Here is a 26,481-nt window from a genome sequence, read left to right on the forward strand (position 1 = left end):
TATTTTTTCTTTTCACAATTACCAAAATGTTAGTTCGTTTTAATGCATTTAAATCCACTTTCATGATAAGAACACTCCAAACAAGTGCAGGACTCCCAGTTACTGTATTTATACATTGAGAGTAATAAAAATCAGTTGATGATCCTTCACAGAATGTATAGTACATAATCGGGCAGTATTGTTTATAAGTGAATGTAAAGGCTAACAGATTAAGTTAAAAATAGAGACAATTTATCAAAATAGAACTCAACTCAGTTTGAATTTGTTTGTAAATAAAAGCTGAGTGAAAACAGTTAAAAGTTTTGAGTGAAAACATTTTTAAAAAACAATTATTAGTAAAGTTAATAAGTAAAAGTGCAGTAACTAGTTACATTATTTATTAAATAATAGAATGGATGTAATTCAATTACTAAAAAAACAAAACAAAACAAAGCAAAAATGAGGGTAGAAAATAAACATCTAAGGATAGTATCTCTAAAACATCCTCACATAATGTGTTTTTCTCAATGAGTACTGAATATTTGGGACTTTTTTCTTATATAGTAATTCAAATTGGAAATACTTCTATGAAAATATAGTAGCAAAACCACAAAAAGAATAAACTTATTAATTTAAATTATTATGGGCTTGAATTTCATGATCTTGAAAATCATGAACAAATAGTATATTTCATAATTACTCCATAAGAATCTTGTAAGAGGAAGAATGGTATTTTAGAAATCAATAAAACAAAAACAGAATGATTTTGAGCTTAGATAAAATGTTACTGCTATAATATATATTCAGACAAAAGCAAGAAAGAAATTTGGGGGTGATTCGAACCAAAACAAATTCTAACTGGACAAATCCCAGGAAAAAAAAGTGTATTGCATTATTTGTTGTAATCTACCTGGCCATCTAAAAGCATTAGACGTACTGACCCATAATAGGGGATCAGTTGCTGGGACCAAAGGGAACATTTAATACAAGTACAACAATTTAGCAATTAAAGTCACAGCATTCAGACTTAAAAAAGATCCTCAATTTTTTAATTCTCTTAAATTATTCATCCTTTTATGAATAGCTGTAGGAGTTCACAATGTTTTGTATTATTATGCTTAAAATTCTGTTAATTTTATATCCATAGTATTAAATAACTATAATTTAATTTTGCAATGGTTTGTAAAAAGGTTTAATTTGGAGTGATCTCCTAAAATATTTGATGATTTTAAATAATAATACCCTCAATGAATATGTTTTCACAAGGCCATTATTCTCAGAATTTGGAACATACACAAGTACCTGGCAAGTTAGAAAATTCCGTCCCCACTTGGCCAGACTATGTAAATTCAACTAACTGCTCTCTCACTGGCTTACTCTTCCAGATAGTGAAAGGAGAAAAAAAACAATGCCTTAATGGATTTCACATTAGATACATACAGGACATTCCTTTGAATCATTTAATTTACACAGAAAGAAATTACAAAAATTAACAACCTTCATGATATAAATTTATTATTACACCAATGGACATCTTTCAAAATCTGTGTACCACTTCTATAATTTTTCTAAAGCAGAGTACTGCACATCAATAGGTAGTGTACAGTGAAAGCTCTCCAAAAAGATAGTTCATTGCCAAATGTCTTGGAAGTAAACAAATTTATACCTTTTGGCAATGAACACACCTCTGAGAAAGCAGACAGCTACATTTTTGACACTGAAAGATGATTATGGTCCTTTGAATGGACACTTACTAAAAATGTAAAAATTAAGGAAACGATAATAAATTATAATACTAACAAGTAATGAAGTTGGTTTTTATTATTTTTCTAATCAAAATAAAAGAAATTGCTTGTTGAAATTCACCTCATTCAAAGCCCGGTGCATACAACTATTCCAAGTTCTTAAAATCAAAAACCATATAGGTAGGTCCTTCATCATACCTGTAATCTCCTTCTGGAATTCTCTTCCCATCTCCATTCACCAGTCCTCATCCGTTCTTTCCTTTAAACAACACCTATTCCTTCACTTATTGTATAACCAAACCTCCACATCATTGTAATCAAATAAATAAGCATATATTGATTAGCATTATAAACAGTAGTGAAGCCAATATCCTAATGTAATTTCATTTTACTTACTGAAAACTTGTAAATACTTAATTGTCAGACAAAAATCTTGATAATGAACCATATATTTATTCTTAGGGGACATATGTCCCAGAATAAAATTATTTTTTTGTTTCATTTCATTTACAACCATCAAATTCTTCTCATAACACTGGGAGTAGTACACTTTGATAAACACTGGCGTATACCATTCCATACATAAATTATAAATTCTATTAACTGGACTAAGTTTTTTTGAGTGATGGAATAAACTGTTTATTATAGTCAAAACAAAAGTGTTCAATGTTTGACTATCTCATTCACTTAGGGCCACTCATCCATGTATATAAAAACATACTAAAGTTAAAGTAAAGATCACACGAATAACAGATAAATGAGGAAATATAATTGGACCAAGATCATATTACTTCATCAAGCCAAATAATGAATTCATCTAGAATAAGTTTTTGTACTAGTTTTATATCATTAGTAATGTAGCTTTAACAAAATATTGTGAATTATAATTTCAAAAATATTTGTAATTAAGAACATAACTAGATAAACAAATTAGTTGGTTCAAATACCAATTCAAAGCTTTTATGCAACTTGCATCTGGTAGCATTGAAATAAAATTTAGGAAACCATGCATGATATAATACGGTTCAAAATAAAACACATACTTACATATGTACATACAGATACATGTATTTATATTTATTCTGCACTCATATTTTTATAAATATTCAAAAATGGACTTTTGAGGAAAGAATCTCTAGCTCTACAGCAACTGGTAGCATCATTAATAAAATTTCTATAAAATTTTTAACATGATCAACAAACTTAAAAGTTATCTAATTTAAACTCCAATATAAGAGTATCTTTTAATATTGAAATAGTTAATCACTTTTATATAATATAAATCTATCTAATCAATTTTATAACAAAATACATTTTGATATAAGGTACATTCTTTCTTATATTTACACCAACATAAACAAAGTTAAGATTCTCAAACAATAACCAACAAACTGATATAGATTTGTAGACTTACAATTTAATTATAACCATACATAATTAGTTATTTATATTATATTTAAGGTAAATGCTCATTTTATTTATAAATTGTATTTACAACAGCTAATTTCAGAGGTGTGAGAAATATTCAAAACAATGATTGTCTTTGATTTTTGGCTTGGTTGACCACAGACGTGCGGATTTCAAAAGACCTTTGAATTAAGACAATCAATTTCTTTAAATTTTATAGCTGACAATACATTACATAAAAATGGGGGCCAATACTTCAATCAGCCAATGAAAACCTAAAATCTACTGACTATTTAATTTGAACTCGTTGTATAAGCTAACTAAACTACCTATATTATAAAATCATTTTGTACTAAAACACATTCGGCCAACTAACTTTTAAGTGGCCAAATTCCAATGGTGTTATTGCATGGACTCTTACTCATGAAAAGATTTTTTAAAAAGTGAAATATTGCAAATATAATTTGACAACTTTTCTCTTCATGAGTTATTGAGGTAGTCTACTTATTACATGAATAGAATAGAATATATTCAATAAAACCAAATAGACTGTTAACAAATTAGAAAAGTTTAAAGCTTAATGGTCAAAATACAATTTTAATGGACAGGTACATATTTATATGATATATTATGTGTAAATATATAGAATAATAAATTCAACGCTTAAAAAACGAAATTACTTTAGCGAACCTTTAAAGTAAAATTAATATTGTAATGAAATATCTATTTGAAATTATAACTTTAATAAAGGTGAATTAGTCATAGAAATTCTTTATCAAATAAAATAAAATAATAACAAAGAACCTATAAAATTGAAAATAAAAACAATACAGAAGATTTCTTTCTGAAGCAATAACTGGTATCAGAATAAAAAATAAGAAAGACAATTTTTTTATTTATATCTAAAATAATAGATCCATTAGTATGACATATCAGTAGGGTAGGACAATGATTATATGAACATTAATGAAGTGAAATGCTAATTTCCCTGTCTAAGGTGGACTCTTCCGAAAGAAAAAATATTTCTTTGGAAGGTTTGCAAACATGTAATGATAATGATTTAAATTATATCTTATCTTATAAAATTAGCCATTTTTTTTTGTTGCTTTTATTATCATTAAAAATAAAGACAATATACAGATTATTCAGGTAATGCCAATTACATTTTCAGTACCAAGATAAAGTTTTTGGTAATAAGATTTGATATAATTAGGTATATATTTACTTGATTAGAATCTTTTTCTGTTTCCCATCATCTCTTCTGATAATTTGATTATGTTGTTTTCAATTAAAAAACTATTCCAAAATCATAGGTGGATTAAAGTCTGTTTGTCCCAAAGCATAAATCTTGTACAAAGCTATTCAACATTACAAAATTAGATGTATTAAATATGAGTAAGCCAATACTTGTAAGCATTGAATAAAACAAAAGTGATTAAAATACGTAAATTCAGATGTCCTTTAAACATTAACTTCACAAATTAACATTAATTACAAATTAATAAAACAACATTAATCATTGAAGTTAATTTGATAGCAATTATGTGAATAGAGATCTATATAAGAACAATTTCAACAAAACTATCTCTCATTAATAACACTTATTGATTATTATCTAAGATATTCTCTAACTTTATTAAAATAATAGTTTTTTTTAATATTAAAATAATATAAATGAACCAGATAAAAAAGACTAATTCTTTTGAAAATTATATTGATTAATAAAAGTCAAAAATATTATCAACCTATTCTAAAAATTAAGAATATATTGAAATATTTATGTATAGTTACCTTAATTAGAAGACTGATTCATTCATCAAGGAAGCATTTTATTATCTCATTGGAATTTAATCCAGTACGGTTTATTATCTAATATTAACTAACAAATGGGGTAGCTATTTAAATCATAAATGATTTCAGACAATACCAGGTTCGTAGGTGGGTATAAATAAGCTTTGAATTATTTTAAATATATACATTCAAATCATAGCAACAGGGATAGAGTAAAACAAATTTTCAGACACTAGTCCAATCCAATGTAAAAATAAAAATTTGAGTAGAAAAAAGAATTATTTTTCTAAAAATACAGTTTTCAGTACATATATGTATATAAGTGTGTATGTATATACACACATCTACATAAATACAAATAATCACTTTTTATGTTCATAAATATTTATAATTAATTAAGTAAAGTTACCTAAACAATTAAGTCAGTATATTACTATTGTTAATACTAATCATCTAAGATTTAATCCCCAGAAAGTAGGTTTAAGTATTAAAATAATGTGCTTTATGCAGTTAAGATACAATTGAAATATAAATATAGAATATTTAATAAGAAAATAGAATAATTTTTATTTTAGTTTTTTCTTAAGAGCAATAATTAACACATAAGTAATGATGGGTACCAAGAAGAATGATTTAACAATCTTATTGATATACTCCTGAAAGAAATTACTGAAATGTATTTATAAAAAAATAAAAATGGCTGCAATCAAAATTTACAGATAAATCCCCCTTTTTAAATAATATATGTTTAACTAACAGATATTTAAAAATTAAGAACATAGAAAGGAGCTATCTCCAATGGACATTTTACAGTCTTTGTGCTTTTACGAACATTTTTTAATATATTTATCCTTATTTTTAATAAGGTTCCAATTTTTTTTTTTAAATGTTATATAAATGTAAAAGCTAGTATAAGACTATAAAGAATTTAGTTAAAGAACTGTTATGGTGTAATAATAACCTGAAAATAATATTTACATCTGCACCCCGAAAACTGAAACATAGGCTAGTTGTAATAGTGTAGTTTAATTTTTGTGAAGAATATGTTGTCTTCATTATCTTCAGAACCATAATGTGAAACGACATGTTATATAAAAATGTTATATTTCAGCTAGTGAAGCCTTTACTACATCATTCCATTTAGCAGCATCAAGAGTTGGAATATGATTTAGTATAATTACATGTTGGATAGTCAAACTGTAATACATTATGTAGTAATACCATTGCTTACACTAAACAAAAGAAAAAAAAATTACCAACAAAGTTCTTCATAGATTAGTATCTGAGTTCAAATTATAAAAACTATAAATTTTAACATCTGAATAAAAAGGTTAAATTAAACTGTTCTTTAATGAGTGAAATATTCCTTTTTTTAATTGTTTGACATAATTTACCGAGAAGTAGAAACAAAGAAGATAAACTAAAGCATTTAGACTTTTTATTTTGTTCATTTTCATTTTAAGACAGGGACAGGGATATATAAATTCATATTATATATACCCTTCTCATATTGTAATCTAATCATCACAAGAATCAATTTTCCATAGGAAAAAAGAATAACTAGATCTAATTAACTACCATTTAATACATTCAAAATTCTAATTAAATAAATTCAATTTATATTTATTTTCCAATAGAAGTTTCTTCTTTGGACTATTGGTGTTCATACAGAAATAAATAACCTGGTCGACGTTATTACCTAAACCTATATATTATTGAGTTCAAGATTTAAACATTTTTCCATAAAAATAAATTTAAATGTTGGAACTATTTTCCATTCATATATGCTGCACTATCCAAAATAATGTTGTAAGTTAGTATAATAAAAGGAGAGATAATTAATTGTTCTAACATAGTCTACCCATATCTCTAACAAAGATCTAAATCAGAGAGTTAATACATGACAAAATAAGTATCTAAATTGAATATAACAAAGATTGAAAGAGTAAATAAGTTGATAATAGTTCATTATAATTAACTGCTCAGGAATAATATTGTAACAACAATAAAGTATTGAATGTGAAACAAAAATGCATTTTTCAGGTACTTAACTAATACAGTTAATTAAGAGACAGTACCAATGATGGCTGCATGTCCAAAGTGAATTCAATCAGAAATATCTCTTTCTGAGATAACCACACTTTGGACATTCAGCTGTCGGTAGATATTGTCTCTCAATTAACTGTAATAATAATGAATATGAAAAAAAAAATATTGGTGTTCAAAACTTGACACTTCGGAAGTTGGGGGTTAGATCTTGGTTTGTCCAACTTTTTTAACATGAAAATTTAAAAAATACAATGAATTACTTAAACTGAAAATATTTCAAATTTCATTACACAATTCACAATAAATCATGTACAATAAATTTGTTTATGACCAGATATTTCAGGTTAAAGTTAATTACATTTTTTTTCTTAATCTTCAAAATCTAATCAAATTTCATCAATTTATGATAGTCAAAGAATAAAATAAGACAGGCAAAGAATAATTTTAAGATTAAATAACTTTTTCGGAAATAAAAAAAATATGTACAAAAATTAAAATATAATTGAACCAACTTAATCTCTTTTCAATACAAAACTGAGTTAAATGTGTAGGACGTACAATGAACTTTTATTATTATATACTCTTAATAGGTGATACTCTAGTTTTTACAACAATAATATATAGTATATATTTTCTCTAATTGCACCATTATTCATTCAATAAAAATCACACAATTCATTCACTTAAACATATATATATATGTGTGTGTGTGGGGGTATATATATATATATATATATATATACACACACACACAAACAGAAATATATATGTCTGATATAAACATTTAAGAAATGTTATACATTTCACATTTTTATTTGTATAATAAACTCTCTAACAACTTTAAATAATAATCTCTGGTAAAATTAAAGTAACTTTTATACTCTTTTGTAGTATTCTATCACATATAAAATCACACAACAAAAAAATGATTAAATAATACTTATAGAAGGATTATAACCTTCTTCATAAGAATCATACACCACAGCTCAAAATAAGTTAAGAATAAGAACAACCTAAAAGCTATATAAGTTTAAATTATACTACAAACTACAACAATGGTAAACTTTCTTCTTTATTTTTCTTTTTAATATTTTTTTTTAAGTAGCTGGCCAGCATTCAGAACTGCTTGTTCCTTAAATTAGTATAGATATGAGAAAGGTTAGCATTTTCAACAAAAAAATATACAAATAAGAGTCAGAAAAGTATTGTAATCATCTTATTCCTAAAACATGCTCCTTAGAACTTAAAATTTTTCAACAATGTTAAGGATCCCAAGATTTAATCCTCCAAATCAATTGAACTAATAAAACCTCTCTTGCACGCACTGCTCTTTCCCATCATATGGAGAGCAGTGTAAATCGAAATTCCACACAGAAAAGGAATGTTTAATGAAACTGTATCACAACTGATTGTAGTTTTCATTGTACGCGTTCAAAAACAAGATATCAGAGTACATATAATTTTTAATATAAATTATGAGGAATTTTTACTTTCTTTTAAGTTTATTTCACTGGCCTGTTAACTTGTTTTTTAGTCTTTCAGACTACCACACTGTGTTTCAGTAACAGCCAGTACCAAAACAATTTTCTTCATTGAAAACTAGATACTTGTATAATGTTAAGATCATTTTTCAACCTGAAAAAAAAAAAAAAGTAAAATATTAAGTTCAAAATATTTTGAATCTGATATATATATTGTAATATGCTCTTTTTGAGTAAATAGTATATTTTGATGTATAAAGGGTTTTTAATATGTTTTATTTTATGTATCATTTTAAGATTGTTAATTTGTTTTGTTTATTCAAAAAGCAAGCTAACCAATTTTCATTGTCTATAATAACTTCGTGATTCAAAACAAAACCAAGATGGCGGTACGTATTCTTCAGTCAACAAATCTGTTGAATCAAGGCCATGTTGAGCAGATTCAAATATCATAAAAACTATTTTAACTCGTCCTCTCATAATTGAAAATACAGTAAATTAAAGGAAAAATAGGAATCAAGAAATAGTGCAAATGAAAAATATTCAGAAAGTAAATCATTTGGAAAAATCCCTAACTGTTGTGCGACAATCGATGTTTACATGCAACATGGAGACAGGTTTTGGTTTTTGCCGGGCATTCGTTGTTGGGGCGCTCAAGAGAAAGGATGTCTTCAGGATGAGGAGGTCTTCATCAATTTCTGTCAAGAGGAAGCCATTTTGGAGGCTAGGACAACAACATAAGAAAAAAGAAGATACCAAGGATCATCATAAGGAAGATCGTGAACTTGGTTAGTTTTGCTATACATAAAAATAGATTCATGTGTGAAATAGATTTTAATTTAAATTAAGAGAAATTATTGTAAGTGTTTGTATTCTGATTGCCTAGCAACAACACGCCCTGAGATTAAGAGTCTTTTTATATAATAAAATTCAATCATCTATTTAGTATTAAAGTTCTTAATTTGAACCCAAATTATCTTTTATATTTGAAAATAGTTTAAAAACGATTAAAAATATTTTTATTTTATTTTTTAATATATATAAATTATTACAATATATAATATAAAAATAAATGTAAATATATATATGAAAGGAATATGGTCCGGGTGCGGTCAAAAAAACTCAAATAGTAGAATTATACTGTTTACTGAGCCAACGTTTCGCCCCACGTTGCAGGGCTTCGTCAGGGCTAAAAAAGATACAAACACATAGTTACAAAAGGAAAAAAAAAGAAGAGAGAAAAAAAAACAAAACATAAGTGTAAAATAACAGGGGTATAAAATGTAAAAAAGTAAGATATAATAAGAAAAACCTTTAATTTTTCTTATTATATCTTACTTTTTTACATTTTATACCCCTGTTATTTTACACTTATGTTTTTTTTTTTGTCTTCTTTTTTTTTCCTTTTGTAATTATGTGTTTGTATCTTTTTTAGCCCTGACGAAGCCCTGGAACGTGGGGTGAAACGTTGGCTCAATAAAATAGTATAATTCTACTATTTGAGTTTTTTGACCGCACTCGGACCATATTCCTTTCATCTTTACTCACGGTCAATCAATAATCTTCCAGTAAATATATATATATTTACTTTAGCTATATCATAATAAGGTTGAAGGAAATAGTTATAAGTAAGGTCATACTATTTAAAATATTTAGGATTCAGGAATATATGCTAATGAACAGGTGCAAATCTAAGAAGTTAGAAGGTATTAACAAAAGCTAAGAGATAATTGCAGACTCTACCCTCCATAGATTAAAGAACAAAAACTAGAATTAGGAGAAGCCCATTACACTTTCGAGCTTCTTATGAATGTAGGAGGAGCCAAATAATTGAAATGGGGACAGTTCTTAAAGAACTATAGCTATCATAATAGGTGCATATGGATGAAAGGAAAATCAATTTGTTTTGGTTTAGGGAAATGATGTAAAACAAGTTCATTCTAAGGTTTTTATTAAATTTTCCAGAAACGAGATAAGACTTGCAAGTAGATTTTTGAGAATTTTATTCTGTTGATCTCACTAACATAATCATATTAGTCTCAAACATAAGGTTTGTAAATACTTGTAGATAATGTTTTAGTCACTTTCCAAGTCAGTTTGGATAGAAGAGAGTGGAGGGTGATTTAACTGTACTGTTTTAAATGAACATGGAGACTGCCAATCACAGATGATTTTTATTATTGAAATGATTAGAGTTATAAAAGAAACAAGAGGACTATTGCGGTCTAGGATGTTATTTTCAGGAGGTAGGTACTAATCATATTATTTCTTTTGGACATAGATAAAAACAAGGCTAAATCACTTATTAGAAAATTAATTAAAAAAGTAGTAGATTTCAGCCCCAAAATGAATTGGGAAAAAATGAGAACATTATGGTTTGCAAAAGAATTTATCCTGTGGCTAATTTAAGAAGTGAGCAAGTAAAAAAGTTTATAAGAATTATATATATTTAACTCAGCAGTTCCAAAATATTTTTTGCCACATCACCCTTCTTGGGCTAAAACAGATTTAAGGGCACCCTTGCTTGGCTAAAAAACATTCGTAGCACTCTTGTTGGGCTAACAAAAATGTATAGCAATTATCTTTAGAGCAGTTGAATATTTAGGAAATGAAGAAAAAAGATGAAAATTAAATGCTGGAATGCACTGTATAATTGGTATTTTAATTTTTGTAATATTCTGAGAAAGTAGCATTTGGTTAGGGCACCCCAGGGTGGCGCAGTGCCTAGTTAGGGAACCAATGCTCTAACTTTTCCATGAATTTTTTATTATCAACTAAGAAACTGTATTACATATTCCATGATAAACAGCCGAGGAACTAATTGTTAAACATTTAAAAGTGTGTAAGTCAAACTTTAATAACTACTATTAATAGTATCAACAGTAGTTAAAGCTCTAGTTTGACTTCAAAATTTCTAATGTATTATAGCAAGAATGACATGCAGACCATGATAAACTTCATTATAAACTACTCAAAAATTGATAGGATTGTTTTAAAATGTTTTTTCTTAATTGTTTCTTTTTATTTAATAATAAAATAATCAGCCACAATTAGGGAAAATATGTATTAATGTATAAACTATTCATTCATACCATACGTAAAGAAAAAATGAGAATGGAAAAAAAAATGTGAATGATAAAAGCATTCCTTAAATTAAAAAAAAAATAGCAATAAGGATAAAAAGATTCAAATTTAAGTAAAAATAAAATAAAGACAGATTTACACCTATATTTACAATCAGCCTTGAGAAACAGCCCAAACCAAAGTCTGCCAGCTTCGTAAACAAGGCAAGTAGGGCTCTAAGAGATCCCAGTGCATCTCTTCCATCCGTATCACTGGTATTGAAAGCCAGTGGAGTGAAAAAGCTCAAGAAGCTCAAGCCCCATGCACTCATGACTGGAGGGGAGAAGCTGACCATTACAGGGCCTCTACAGCAATTCACAAAACGTTTTGGGCCAAAGCCATTTCAATCTTTGGGGAGAATTATAAGGATGGTAGGGGCTGGATAGGGATTTGAATGGTGAATAAGGTTCTGATGAAAATTGGAAAATTTTGATGGAATATCATCTAGTAAATATTGGGGTTACGGTATAAAATTTTGTTGGTTACAGAATTTGGAGCACAGACTATTGTTTGAAGGATATTAAATTGGAAGGACTGGATACGCATCATGATAAAAATTTTGCTGTCTCCCACAGTTCAAGTGCATAGGTCCAACAGAGTTTCAGTGTCGTCTTGTAGATTTATAGTTCATTTTCAGATGAAAGATGAAGGTTTCTGTTCAGTAGTCTGTATAACTGTCCAAATCGTTAGTTCAGTTCTTATCTTTAAAGTCTAGTGTGTGGATTCCATGTTAGTCTCTTGTCTCGTAGAAAGCCAAGATACCGGACTGTGTCAGGGAAGAGAAGAGTGAAATTGGCATATTTGCATTTCTATTTGTTGACTTTAATGCACCAATGGTTACACCACTGCTCAATTAGGGAAAGATTTCTTTGAAGAGTTAGGGATGCCGATTCAGGGTCTGAGTGGGAGGGGAGGATAGGATGGCAAGGAAGGTATTGGCATTGGTAGCGATATCAGCAGTGAACAGAATGTTTAGAAATGGACCACGAACTTTGCCTTGGGGGCACTGGACTCAACTGAATAATAATTTGAGAATTTTAAGCCACAGCAGACTTGAAAGGAGCAGTTTGAGAAGTCTAAGGACTAGTTAAAAATTCTATTTATCAAAGTTATTATCATCTTTACTGTTTTCAATCTAAAAAAAGCATACACCAGAAAACATGAATATTTTTAAACGAAGCTGACTAATAAGAGTAAAATTTTTGCTTAAGGAATTTAGCTAAAATAACATTTGGATAGCATGTTGTATATGAATATAGTCTATAAAGGAATCTGCTCATCTCTATGAGGACTTCTTAGCAGTTACTTGAGTAGGGGAGAAACATTCCAAAATAGAAACCCCAAATTAAGATTGTGAGGAATTATGAAAGAATGATCATTAAACAATGACCACCAAGGCAGCAACTGATTTGGGAGACCAACTCTCTAATAAGATGTCCAACAATGAAAAGGAAAGATAATAAGGAAAATAAAATAAAGCCTGATTGAGATATTACCAGTAGGAGGTATAACAGTAAGATGAGAAAGAGAAGCAGAATGTGCACTTGTTTCAACTGGGGGTGGAGCAGCTCTACTCGCAGGCCAAGTAGCTCCGCTTCCATCACCACTGGTATCCACGGTATTGCCGCTCTGAGTTCCTCTTGTAAATGGATTCTGGAACAATCCTAGAAGCTTCTCCAAGCCAGATGCAGCTTTAATCTCAAGTCCAGGTGAAACCTACAATTACAGTAAATTACATATAGGACTTGTATAAGAATCGAAAATAATCATTCTTTAATAATAATTCTTGTTCATAGAATCTAGAACTGATGAGGAGTTTACTATATTATTAAGAAATAGTACCCAATACTTATCCTAAAATAGAAAGTATATAAACATTTAATTAAAATTGTCTTTTGCGGACAACTTACTATTAAACTCTTAGAAAACATGGTAAAAAGTACCAAAATTAGTTTAGAATGTTTAAAATCTGAAAATTCCTAGGTTCTGTTTTGAATTTATGTGAACAGTAACACGTTATTGTATTTTATTCCCAATTAGGGATCATTTATACATTTTATTAATTTTACCAATACCTCCTTTACATGATGAGAAAGGTGAAATGTGGAGATTAAGCTTAAAAAATGATAGGTAAGATAGGAAATTATGCTAGAGATGAAAAAAAAACTTCACAAGGTCAATATGTTTTCGATGTTGTTAGTAAGAAGAAATGCAATTTATCTATATAAATGAATATTAAATTTATGAATTAGATATATCTTCAGAATAGGTAATCAGCCTTTGTCCCTCCCTTGTTCCGATCCTGCACATGTAGAACTACACCAGAGGGATGTATTATCTTTAATTATTATTGCATCAATTTAAATTTTATAAAATTAATATTTTAGATGTCTTAAAAATAATGGCTTGAGGGCCAAACGTCGGGGGAAGAATAAACAAAATTGAGAGATAAGGATCAAAAGCTATGTGTTTTAATTTAAGTTACCCTCTCTCAAACAAAAAATTAATATATAACATATATTAATAAACTAAAGAATACATAATTTTAAAAGAAAAAATGAATAAAATTGTTCTTGATGAACATAATAAATATGACAAAAAGGTTGAAACATAGAAGAAGTAAACACGTAGTTCTAAACTGGTAGTATGATCACATATGAGAGTAAGTCAATTATTATCCACAATATAGTTATAAAATTTTATTGTAATCAAATAGGAAACATACAAGTACATTATTTTCAACACACTTGGTGTATCATTGTATAAGCTTTATGATGCCCTCATAAAAGAAGGTTTTTGGTTGAGCTACGAGCCAGGAATGCACCACTTCTTTCATTGCTTCGTCCGAGGTTAGTCGACGGCCTCTTAATGCCTCTTTGAGGGGACCAAACCAGTGATATTCAGAATGGGCAAGATCGGGACTATATGGAGGATGAGCCAGTACTTCAAAATTCAGTTTCTGGAGCATTTTAGCAGTGTAGGCAGCAGTATGTGGACAGGCATTATCGTGCAAAAACACAACACCTTTTGACAGGAGTCCTCGGCGTTTGCTTCGAATTGCAGGCTTTAGCTTGGCAGAAAGCATCTCACTGTAATGTACACTGTTTATTGCTGTGCCCCTTTCCTCATAATGTTTCACTACTGGACCTTGTGAGTCCCAAAAAACTGTAAGCATCAGTTTACCTGTGGACGTTTGAGTCGTGAACTTTTTCTTGCATGGTGAATTTGGATGTTTCCATTCCATACTCTGCCGTTTACTCTCTGGCTCGTAATGATGGGTCCATGTTTCGTCACCAATAATAATCCTGTCTAAGAGGTTATCCTGTTTGTTACCATAGTGATCCAAATGTTTTTGGCAGGTGTCCAAGTGCGGTTTTATATGCAACTGTGCGAGTTGTTTTGGGACCCATCATGCACAAACTTTATGAAACCTAAATTTATTATGGATGATTTCATAGGCAGAACCGTGACTAATTTGCAGACAATGTGCAACTTCGTAAATAGTTACTCGTCTGTCTAAGAGCACCATTTCATGTGGACGCTCAATATTTTCTTCATTTTTAGTGGTAAACGATCGTCCAGCTCCTTCATCGTGCATAACACTTATGTGACCATTTTTGAATTTTCCAATCCATTCGTATATATTCTGTTGAGGCAAAACACTGTTCCTGTTCAGTACCAAAAGTCTTCTATGAATTTCGGCCCCTGATACACTTTCTGGCTACAGAAAACGGATTACTGAACGTTGCTCTTCTTCAGTGCAAATAGAAAGCGGAGCAGCCATGATTAACAGCACGATAACGAAAATAACCTGGCAGCTTGAATCTTGCAAAGACATAACAACATATAAACAAAGCACGTGTCATCATCGCAAAACAGTGTTACCAAAATAAACAAAAATATAACTAAATCGCGGACAAATATTGACTTACCCTCATAAATAGTTTAAATCTTAAAATAGGCTTTTAAGCTGGAACAACATTCAAATGCCATGAATGGGGCATTATTGGATTCAGAATTTCACTGTGCAAGAACTTGCACTCTCAGTTCTTACTTTTGTACCATACCATTAATAATAGTGTTTTAAAAATAGTTTAAAAACTAGGACAGTGATAAGTCAGCAGATTGAGATGGGACAAATTCAAAGATTTTGGCACTGACCCATTCGGTTTGTTCCAACAGAACATACTGGACTAAGCATTTTGAGGCCTTAAAGTTTTCTGTTTATGAGATAATGTACGGAGTTCTACTACTGTACAAAAGGGAACACAAGACTGAGAGGAAATGTGTCGAGTTGTAAAGATTTCAAAGCAGATATTGTAGTGTTGCCCTCATGTACATTACACTCCTTTTGCGTGTCACACTTAAATGCCATAAATTTCAGAATTTCACTTAGAAATCCTTATGAAAAGAGATGGAAGGGAAATAATAAATAAAGGATATTATATGCAGACATGTTCATACATAATGATCCATTGCAGCCAGTATCCATGCTCATTTATATTTGCTAATATTGTTTGATAAAAATCAATATTGAATTTCTTGGCTTTTAAAAAATGTAAATATATCAACAGTCATATATGATTTGTATTCTAAAGTAATATATTGAATTTCTTCACTAAATTAAAAAAAACATTATTAAAGTATTAATAAACATAATAATTAGATAGCTACCTTCTCACCAACAGGGGGGCCACAGGATAAAAATAGGATCAAAAGAGGATCATGGTCAAAAAAGGTTGAGAAATCCTGCTTTATGGTATTGCTTCCAATGTCGAACAAGAGGCCTTAAGAACCTTCTCAACTGTTACAGAATGTCTAGCATCCTCCTTAAAACAAGAAAAAGTATACCTATTTGTATTTCTGATTCCTAGAAGGTTGCTTAAGTCTTTTCTCTCATTATGTGCATACGTATTTATATTATAGTGCACATTAAGGCTATAGCATTCTACTCCCGAGCATATATAGACAATAAGACTGACTTCTTAGTAATAATAATAAGTTAGAACCAGAGAAGCATTCAGTACCATTTCAGCAGAACCTACCACTTCAGAAGCAAGGACCAGATTTTAATGCAGTAAAACAAACTTTTCAAATATATAGCAAAGATAAACACAATAAAATGGCTCAAATAAGCAATTAATTTCTAAATAATATTGCTATATTGTGAAAATAGCGCTAACAGCAGAATCAATTCAATAAAAATTACTTCCTATCCATAACGAGCGGTTAAGATACAGCAGGAAAATAAGATAAAAAAAAATTTGCTTTGTATATAAAAAAATCCCAATAATTAATTAAAGAATAAATCCTTTTAATATATTTTTGTCTACATAAATTTAACGTTAAGAAAACAGGTTAAAGAAAAAAAAATCATAGTACCAAAAATAAATTTAAACATTAAATGAGTAACTAATATTTCAAATGAAATAAATGATAAATGTATAAAGTATTCCTTTTTAATTAAAATAAAAATTGAATTCGAAGATTGTCAGAAGGGCTGTTTCACTGTTCGTATATAACATTAATAAATGTAAGTGAAAAAATAAAAGCATCTAGACTCCTCACTTCCCACTTTTGTACAGGAAAAGTACCAATCATTTACAACAAAATTTCTTTAAAACAAAAAATTAATTTTACATTAAGCAGAGCTCAAATAAATTGGTTAAAAAAACTTTTTAGAAAATAGATTATCTTTAAATTGACAAGTCGGTGCATGAGAGCTGGAGTCAAGAATGGATGGAATTTTAACATGTGAAAAAGGGTTGGAAGTTGTCCAAGCATTAGAGCAAAATGAATTAAAAGCATTCATCAGCAAGTTGGATAAATTCAAAGCTGGACACCAAATTAAAGAGAAACTTTTAGATTTGTACAGATTTATCAAATACAATTATGGAACTGGTAGGGGAAACTTCAAAGGAGACAATATTTCTAAAGAAACAATCACAATTAGTCTGAGTACAACATAGAAAGGATTTTGAAATATTGTTAATTATTCGCCAAGCAGAAAATCCAACAAGTCTCAACAGTCAATTTGAACCAATTAATTTAATCAATGAATAGTTGTTACCTTTAGGAAAAAACATTAACATAGGGTTTCAGGGCTTTGCAATTTATTCATATATAAATATGATCAATTAGAGGAAAAATTCATAGAAACTCTTTATATGTAACTGGCTATATTTTCCAATAACAATTTTCTTATTTCTTTACTACTTGTTTCTCTAATGTTGTTTTGGATTTGTCAGGTTCAAATTTCAAAAAAAAATTTCTCACAAGCAGACACATCTAGTGGGTAAACTACTTTGCATTCCCTAGTGATGTCTTTATAAGAGAAGTTCCACTTTGTCTATGGGGAGTGGGGTGGCCTGGTTCGAATCCGGCTGTGGCAGTTAGTTATCTATTATGTTACTGTAGCCGTGAGTCAACCCTGAGGCAGATGTTTATTTATTCTGTTACTGTAGCCCAGGGTCCTCTAAAGTCCATCCAGCCTCTATAAAGTGGGTAGGATAGAAAAATCTGCTGGTCGAGTATGATCATCACCTTCTTGTATAGCCGTTGTTCAAGATACTGTAGTTCCTTACAAAATACTGAACCCCTGACCCTTCATGGGTTGTAATAGTAAAGATTTTCATTTTTCACTGTATATAGATATATGAGGTGTTCTGTCATAAAACATTGCAACTGCAAAAATTAAAACTTTTACAATGTTAAATTGTATGTTAATTACAATGTTTTACCTTCAACCAGTGGTCACCATACCTTAATATCAACACTATTGTCTTAACAAAACAAATTTCCTAAAGGTTCTTTCAGCAATTTATAAAATCATCCTGTAAAAAGTCAGAGACACTAAAAATTTCAATTCATAAAAAATTTTAGTAACCATGTTTTATAATTGAATGCCTTATAAACAAATATGTACAGCTATCCATATATAAATTACTAACTATGGCACATTGATTTAAAACCTAATATCCAACATACTACCTGTATTAAAAAATAAACGGCATATTATGCCAATTTCCTGGAAATCGAAAATTCTATAGACCTATTAATAGTTGAATTAAAAACACTAAAAACTGAAGATGATATAGTATTAATAGATAAGATAGTATAGGTTAATAAGACTGCACAGTCATTATGGAATTGAAAAAATGAAAAGGGAGATATGCATGCCAGAAAATTGGTTAGAATGGAAGGATACTACAAGAGAAAAAATGAATTAAGGATGGTGAAGTCGTTAATCAAAAGGCCGAAGAGTATTTTAATGGGTAATTAAAAGGATAATTTAGGACAACATGAAGTGCCATTATTATAAGAATGAATTAATAGGGGTACATATTGACCTTTATAGTTAATTAGATTCTAGTCTCTACTCATAAGCCATACTTTATAATGAAATAGCATTGCCATATTAATGTTGAATATTATAAATGGAGTGGGGCACCTACATATTAGGTTTAATATAAAATAAAAAAAAAATACAATTATCTTTATGGTGAGGAAATGTGGATAAACAGTAAAAATAACAAATCAACTACTTGAACAGTCTGTCAGCCTAAAATCATAAGATTTTAACTAAAATTGTTTTTGAAATTAGCTACATACATCTGTCTTATGTTAGACTAACTTTGTAGATCATGAAAAAACTTGTATCTTCTGCACAGGTGACAATTTCCTACAGTTTTAGCATTTGCCATAACCATTAACAATAGACCTTTATTGAAGCATGAATAATTATATGCTTTAATAACTGGCTGTTGTTTAAATCAGGTTCAAGATTTCAGGCTTCTACAAATACTAAACATTTATGGAAAAAAGTTTAATGAATACTTTTTTCTTTTATTAGTTTAGCCATTTTGTTTCTTTCTCTTAACCAGATTCAAATAATTAGAGAAGCAAACCAATTAATAAGAATATACCAGTTACAATGTTGTAAATGGAGTCTGGGTACCAGGAGCCCTACTCAAGGTCATATAATAATTCAGCAAAACCAGATAAGCTAATAAAATCACACATAACATTTCTAATTAGAAAATATCAACAAAAATGAATTAGATTGATAAAAAAAATATATAACAAACTACAGAGCTAAAAGCAGCTAAGTGGAATATATATTATTTAAATCTAGATAGCTTAATATAGGAGGCTGTATAAAGGCAACAAGAGTTGTTAAGATCAATAAAGCTAAGTAAAAAAAAAATCAATATACCTTTATTATAAAATTAATTAATACCTTTATTAGATAATAATTAGAAATTTACAAAAATATTAACTCGCTTGATAGAACTGAGAATGATTTATGAGCAATTCTTCCAGAAATGGACATTTTATGTCTAATCTCCCTGGAGTAGATCACATAAATATTTTTTTACTGGATCAATTTTCATACCATAATATATGACACTGGTGATCAATTCATTCATTTTTTCATCTCAAAGTTATTGAATATCATTATTTTAAATGGAAAAAAAAAGTTTTAACAAACCTCCCAATGATCATTCATTTGGTCTGGTTTTTGTTTCAAAAGCTTTTGGATGGAAAATGTGTCAAGACTAGATTTCAAGAGATGACATTTTTACCAGTTTTCAAGCCTTTCAAGATTGGGAAATTAAAATCCTTTAATGGAATATGCTTTTTATCATGGACACAATTTATACCTGTCCCATAATGTGATTCTCATTTCTTTGGCAGTTTAAATTACTCACCAAACTCATACATTTCTTTGTTCATAACTTCTATCTTGGAAACACTGGCACATCTCTTAAATATTTTCCACCAATTTTGTTGTTTCAATTTCCAATAAATAACAAAAGAATCACCAAAAGTAACTGGTGATTTGTTTATTTAATCACGTTAATAAAAAAGTTATCGTACTAGAAATAAATTTTTTTCTTGACAAAATTGTCAACATACCTCAGAAAAAAATAAACTTCTATGAATAAAATTCAGTGAACATAGAAATGATTTTAGTGAAAAAAAAAAACCCAAAAAAAAAAACCTGAATCAGCAATATTTTATTTAATCCAATTCCAACATTCAAAATGCCATGTTTTGGGAGAATCATTCATATAAAATATTAAGCAATAAAATGTTTAGTCATAGTTCATCTCTTGATCAAAGAGATAAAGATAAAGTAGATTTAATATCAGAAGCTGGTCTAAATAAAAATAAATTACTGTCATTAATTAACAGAAGGGTACTACATATAGTTTATTCTTATTTATAAGAAAATGAAAAGATATTGTTACACAGGATTTTCTAAAAATAACAGGTTATTTAAATAGAAAATAAAACGCTCACCATTGGAACCCACGATGACAATTTTCTAGTTCTAGGGGGGGTACTTGGATTCTGCTGTTGCTGTTGCTGGGAGTGAAGTGGTTGGGGTATGAAGGCGGAGTGCTGCTGTTCTCCACTAGGTTCAACTACAGTAACTTTAAATCTTGATCTAGATGGATTGAAACTAAAGACAGGAGGAGTTTCTGGGGGAGAGTCTTCATTAACTCTTGAAACCTGGAATCTAAATAAAATAAAAATAAGACAAAACATTGCCATAAATTCTACTTTAAATTTCATACCTGAATTGTGATTTGCCAAAGAAAAACCAAATCTACAAAAATAATATAATTTATAATTTTTTTTTTTTTTAAACCAATTGAAGTTTCAAGCGGCTAATAGGAAGAGATATTTTTAACGAGGGATTTACTTTTTTCTTGTTTTGAGATCCTTAATTCATATTTTCAGTTTGAGCTTCAAAACATCCTGAATATTCAATAAGGAATCAACAAATATTTTTACACATGTTAGGACAATTAATCCTGAAACACTCTGTGTACATTCAATTGTGCATTTAAATTTTTTTTTTAAATAAACATTTTCATTTTTATAATAATTTAATATCATTATTTTAGCTTTAACCCATTTAAATAAAATTTTAGAATTTCTACAGAAATCAATAACTTCATAAATTTTCAAATGAAAATCATCAAAACATATATGAAAATAAGATAAATTAGTATATTAAAGATTAAAATTAAAAATGATATCAAATTTAGAGTGACCATAGGTTTACCTGGTTCGGGTAGGGGACGGAGATGCAACAGGTGATGGAATAGGCGATGGTGCTGGACTTCTTAGACGACCTCCTCTTTTTGTCTCGCAACCAACCTATCAATTAAATAGTTCATTAAAAAGTAAATACAAGTAATCTTGTTTTAAGTGGTTATGCTAAAAAATATAAAACAAATCAAGAATACTGTAAGCATTGAAATGCCTAAATAATATTCAAGAGAAATTGGGGAGGTAGGGAAAAGAAATTTAGTAGGAGTTCAGAAGAACTATATTAATCCAATAAAATAGTAATCAGCATCATACGTAACCATCTCAATTTTGTGATGGAGAAACCTTAAATTTTAATTATTAGTACTACCCTGCACAAATAGTTATTTAAGATAGAAGTGCAGTAATCACCCAATGAAATAAAATTTGAATAGTAAAGAATTAAAGTGATGAGTCTTAAAGTAGATTAGGAACTAACCTGAAGGAATGATTGTTGTGGATATGACGGTGGTGATTGTGGTTGCGGGGATAGTGACTTCGAAACTGGTCGCAATGTATCACAGGTAAGAGAGATCTTTCTAGCAGCCATGACGGACAGCCTTGCACGAAGGAGTGCTTCGTCCCCTCCAGCTTCATTTCTACAGCATGCGGACCTCACCTCGTCAACTGTTTCAGAATATTTTTCTAATGTATCACTCTGCAAATTAAAAGAGAAAGATCAATTAAAGTCAGTACATTTGTTTCTTTATTTCATTTTATCAAAAGAAACAAAACAAACAACAAGATATGATTAAAAACTCATGATAATAAATAACAATAGAAATATTAAAGGAACAACCTGTATTACAAATAGAATATATAATAAATTTATTAATTTTTTTTAAAATTTATAATAAAATATCAAGAAAAATAAAGAGTAGATATAAAGCTAATATAAATTATCCTTTCTAAAAAGTAATTAATAGAGTGAATTTTTTTTAAATCCATTATATGTTGCTACAATTATTTATTAAATGTCTACAAAGTGAACAGGAATAGTACCATTTCTTTGTTAAATGCTCTAATCTCCTAAATATCTTGAGAATCAATATATGACCAACATACAATAGTTTGAGTCCTTATTGGTGGTAGCACTGTTGTGACAAGAAACTTCTTTTAATGTGAAAAATAAACATGAAGCTAATTTTGGTAGACATTGAAGGAAATAATTTTTTGTTTAATATTTTAAAATATGAAACCGATCTAGTACAAAAGGTGATGCAGAATTTTATTTAAGAAAAAGTAAAGACAATTAATTAGTAAGAGGACACTTTTTTATAGATCTATAGAAATGAAACTAGTCCCCCCCCCCCAAATACTGTTTGTCTGAACCAAAATAAAAAGTAAAATAACAAGAGAAATTTATTTTGTTTGTATTTATAGGTTGTCAAGAAGAGGGTGAATACAGATCACCCACTTCACTCCCTCAGTCAATTTATCAAAGATTATTGACTTACTTCATGAAATTCGGCTGAAGTTCATTGGACAGGTCATTGCAAATAGCATTAACTCCTAACTTGGATTATGGATTAAATTGGAACTTTTTAAAGGTCACACAAACAGTAGGAATGTTAAAGAATAAAACAATTCTAACAATAAGTCCTTTAAAAATATGTGTTGTTGGACCTTCCCACGAGGCTCTTGCTGGTCCACAGACCACCAATTAGAGTATACTAGTTACTCAGTTGACAATGCTGGGATGGAGAGTTCAACATTAGCTGGCTTCTGTGTACTTTACTGAGATTCAGTACTTTATAAGGAAGTAAAAGGATCACTATTTTTTTATGACTAGAAATGGCAGTGCTTAAGTAGTCAGTTTTATTTTCTTCTATGAGTTTCTTTCAACTTTGGAGAGCCAGCTTGCAACCTGTTAAGACTTCTAAGACACTTGTTAATTTTAAGAATTGTTGGTTTTGCAAGAGACACTATATGCTAGTGTTCTTACTCAATCTTCATTTATGATCATTATAACAGAAAATAAAATATGAACTTTCTCACAACGTTTGTGAACTCATCATATAATCCAATGGGATACAATAAATCATATATTTTAAATTATGATACAATTGCTTTACTTACTATTCTTCCTCTAGGTTGGTCGTCTAGGTCAATTTGAGTGATAGAGGTATTTTGCCTCAATGCTTCGGCAAATGCTGCAACACCACTTACTTCAATATTATTGTCCCGAACATCTATCCTCTAAACAATGAAGTAAAAAGGTATTAATAACAGATTTGAAAATTATAAGTAAAAAGTTTATTTTCACAACTTCCACATAACTGAAAAATGACAAATTATAAACTGATAAGGTTACACCTTGGATATCTACAACCTGACCAAAGGATAAGGTTTAACAAAGGATGCCTGAACATATTTTGAAACATTTGTTTTGATAATGAAACAAAAGCTGTTGTGAGATATTAAGTCCAAAGCTAATAGAGTACTGCTTCTGTAAGAACATTATTATCTCTGAAGTTGTGAAAGGGCTAAATATGTCTTGTGAATACCATAATCAAAGATAATTCCATAGTTACCTAAACTACACTCAATATGTTCCAGATGATTACAATGATAAGGCCTAGGTTACTGGGAATAACAAAAGACAAGTCTGCATTCTACACTACTTTTTGATTACATTTCTTAGAAATAAGTTAATATTTATTGTACAACTCAATCACTTAAAACATTTAAACAAATAAAAAGATGTAATCATCATACCTGCAGTGTTGAATTTTTGGTAAGAACATGTGCCAATGTCAAAGCGCCTTCTCCACTGATATTTGTTGATTGTATACCAAGCCTTAAAAGATTATGGTTTTCAATCAATGAATCTTGAATATCATTCAGGAACTGATCACCAATATCATTTTGTCCTATATTCAGCACTTCCAGGGTATCATTTCCTCTCTAAACATTTTTAAAAACAAACCAAAAAAATATGATTAATTTCATAAATCAAACTATGCCTTATACAATTTGAATTTGTCCATTCATAAACAATAAACTCAGAAAATAAAAATGATATTTCAGTAGACGATTATTTGTGAAAGGATTGTGACTGAATGACTTATTAGACTAAGACTTACTGTGACTAAAGGGCTTATTGTAACTAGAGGACTCATTAAACTTATTTAATACTTTAATGAATATTAAAATGAGCCGTTATTTTGAAAGTCCATTTAAAAAAAAATCGAGCTATCTATCTTAATAATCACATTATTATTTTTTTTTCATTCTGATGCAAAATTTTGCTAATATATTTAAAATTATAAAGATTTTGAACTAAAAAATTTACTAGCTAATGAAGTGTTAAAAATGCTTATCTTGAAAGTGGTGTAAGTACCATTATGGCAGTTTCAAATGGATATGGAAAATATGATGCAATAAAATTTTATGGAATCACTGTTTTATGTCTAATTATTAAAGTAGCAGTCGAATTATAGATGTGCAATGAATTTTTTATAAGCAATTTAATTTAAAAGTTCACTTTGGATTCAATACAGGATTCTTATTGATCTCTGGATAAACCCTGCAATTTTCAGCATTTATAACAAAGTAAATTTAAAAATAAACAAAACAAAACTAATTAAAAATATAGAATCATTAAAATATTCAAAGAAAAAATTATGAAACTTAGAGGATGAATTTCAAAGTAACAACCAAAAAGAACATTAAAATAGTGTGTTGAACTTATCATGTATCAGACCAGCACAAGGAATAGCGTGTGGATGCATTGGGTACCAGAAAAACAATTTGTATTTTGTTTTTCCACCTGCAAACCATAGTTAAATCCCTCCCATATATACAAACTGGAGAAGACTGAATAATAATTAATAAAACAACATTAATTTTCATTTAAAAATTATTCAACAAAGAATATAAGTTTAATTTTTTTTTTTGTTTTATAACATAAAAGTGTACCATTTATTTTTTTAAAAGGAAAATCTACTTTTTGTATGGACTTATGCTTTCAAAAGAATTGAAAAAAAAAAATCCATTGTTTTTGAAAGTGGTGTAAGTCCATTAATAGCCATTTCTAAAATAAAACACATCATATCTGAAATAATATAAATTATGCTAATAGGGATGCTAGATTTAGCACATTTAAAAAACCATAAAAAATGATTCTACCATGTTATGCAGATTTTATACAGATGGCACACAGATTTTTAAATTTAATCCAATGCAAACTCTTCAATATTCCAATTCGAACATAAATGGACTTACACTATTTTCAAAATAAATGGCTCAAAACGTAATTTTAAATAGAAGTCTGAAATTTTAATAAATCTATTACATTTTTTTTAAGCTGAAATTTTAACAAACCAATGCTTTTCCAACATGATATGCTGAACCAGGACCTAGCTTGTTGTTCCAGAGAACCAAAATTCCCAGTCCAGCAGGCTTGGATTGTTCACATAATGCATCACAGATATGTGCAACACCACTGTCCTCCAGTCCATTGTTACTGAAAAATAAAATCATAAATCTTTAACCGATTCATCTCTATATATTAACTATATCATCCATTCAAAACCCAAGTGACATATCTGCAAATGTTGCTACCTTGGTTTTGCATGGTTTTAAATACTATTTCACCAATTAAAAATACTAAATGATCTTAAATTCACAGTTCTCTAAAAAATAGAGACTAGGTCCAAAGTCTGTATAGCTATCATCTTGAACAGCCCTGATGGAGCCCTACAAAGTGGGGTAAAACGTCGGATAATAAATAGTTGTAAACTATTTTTGTTCTTCTCAATCAAAACCCTATCCATCTTCTTAATATTTAAAATTATACA

At 29.1% G+C, this 26,481-nt stretch overlaps 1 protein-coding gene across 4 annotated transcripts in view; it reads right to left on the minus strand.

Moving 5' to 3' along the window:
* Nucleotides 1–4,006: 4,006 nt before the first annotated feature.
* Nucleotides 4,007–26,481, minus strand: part of LOC106684434 (protein phosphatase 1 regulatory subunit 37) — a 47,898-nt gene continuing 25,423 nt past the window's right edge. For 2 of the 4 annotated variants that reach the window (XM_014426520.3, XM_014426521.2), the window contains 8 exons: nt 26,006–26,147; nt 24,398–24,586; nt 23,759–23,878; nt 22,119–22,337; nt 21,654–21,748; nt 20,882–21,101; nt 13,072–13,291; nt 4,007–8,606 (listed from right to left, as the gene is read on the minus strand). In XM_014426520.3, the coding sequence (XP_014282006.1) occupies nt 8,602–8,606; nt 13,072–13,291; nt 20,882–21,101; nt 21,654–21,748; nt 22,119–22,337; nt 23,759–23,878; nt 24,398–24,586; nt 26,006–26,147 (1,210 nt within the window). In that variant the 3' untranslated portion in view covers nt 4,007–8,601. Of the gene's footprint in view, nt 8,607–13,071; nt 13,292–16,249; nt 16,405–20,881; nt 21,102–21,653; nt 21,749–22,118; nt 22,338–23,758; nt 23,879–24,397; nt 24,587–26,005; nt 26,148–26,481 lie in introns of those variants that run through there. The other 2 variants (XR_010844912.1, XR_001343701.3) reach the window with 2 other exon arrangements.

The sequence above is a fragment of the Halyomorpha halys genome, unplaced genomic scaffold (assembly GCF_000696795.3).
Source record: "Halyomorpha halys isolate HHAL.00 unplaced genomic scaffold, Hhal_1.1 Scaffold582.1, whole genome shotgun sequence".
NCBI lineage: Eukaryota > Metazoa > Arthropoda > Insecta > Hemiptera > Pentatomidae > Halyomorpha > Halyomorpha halys.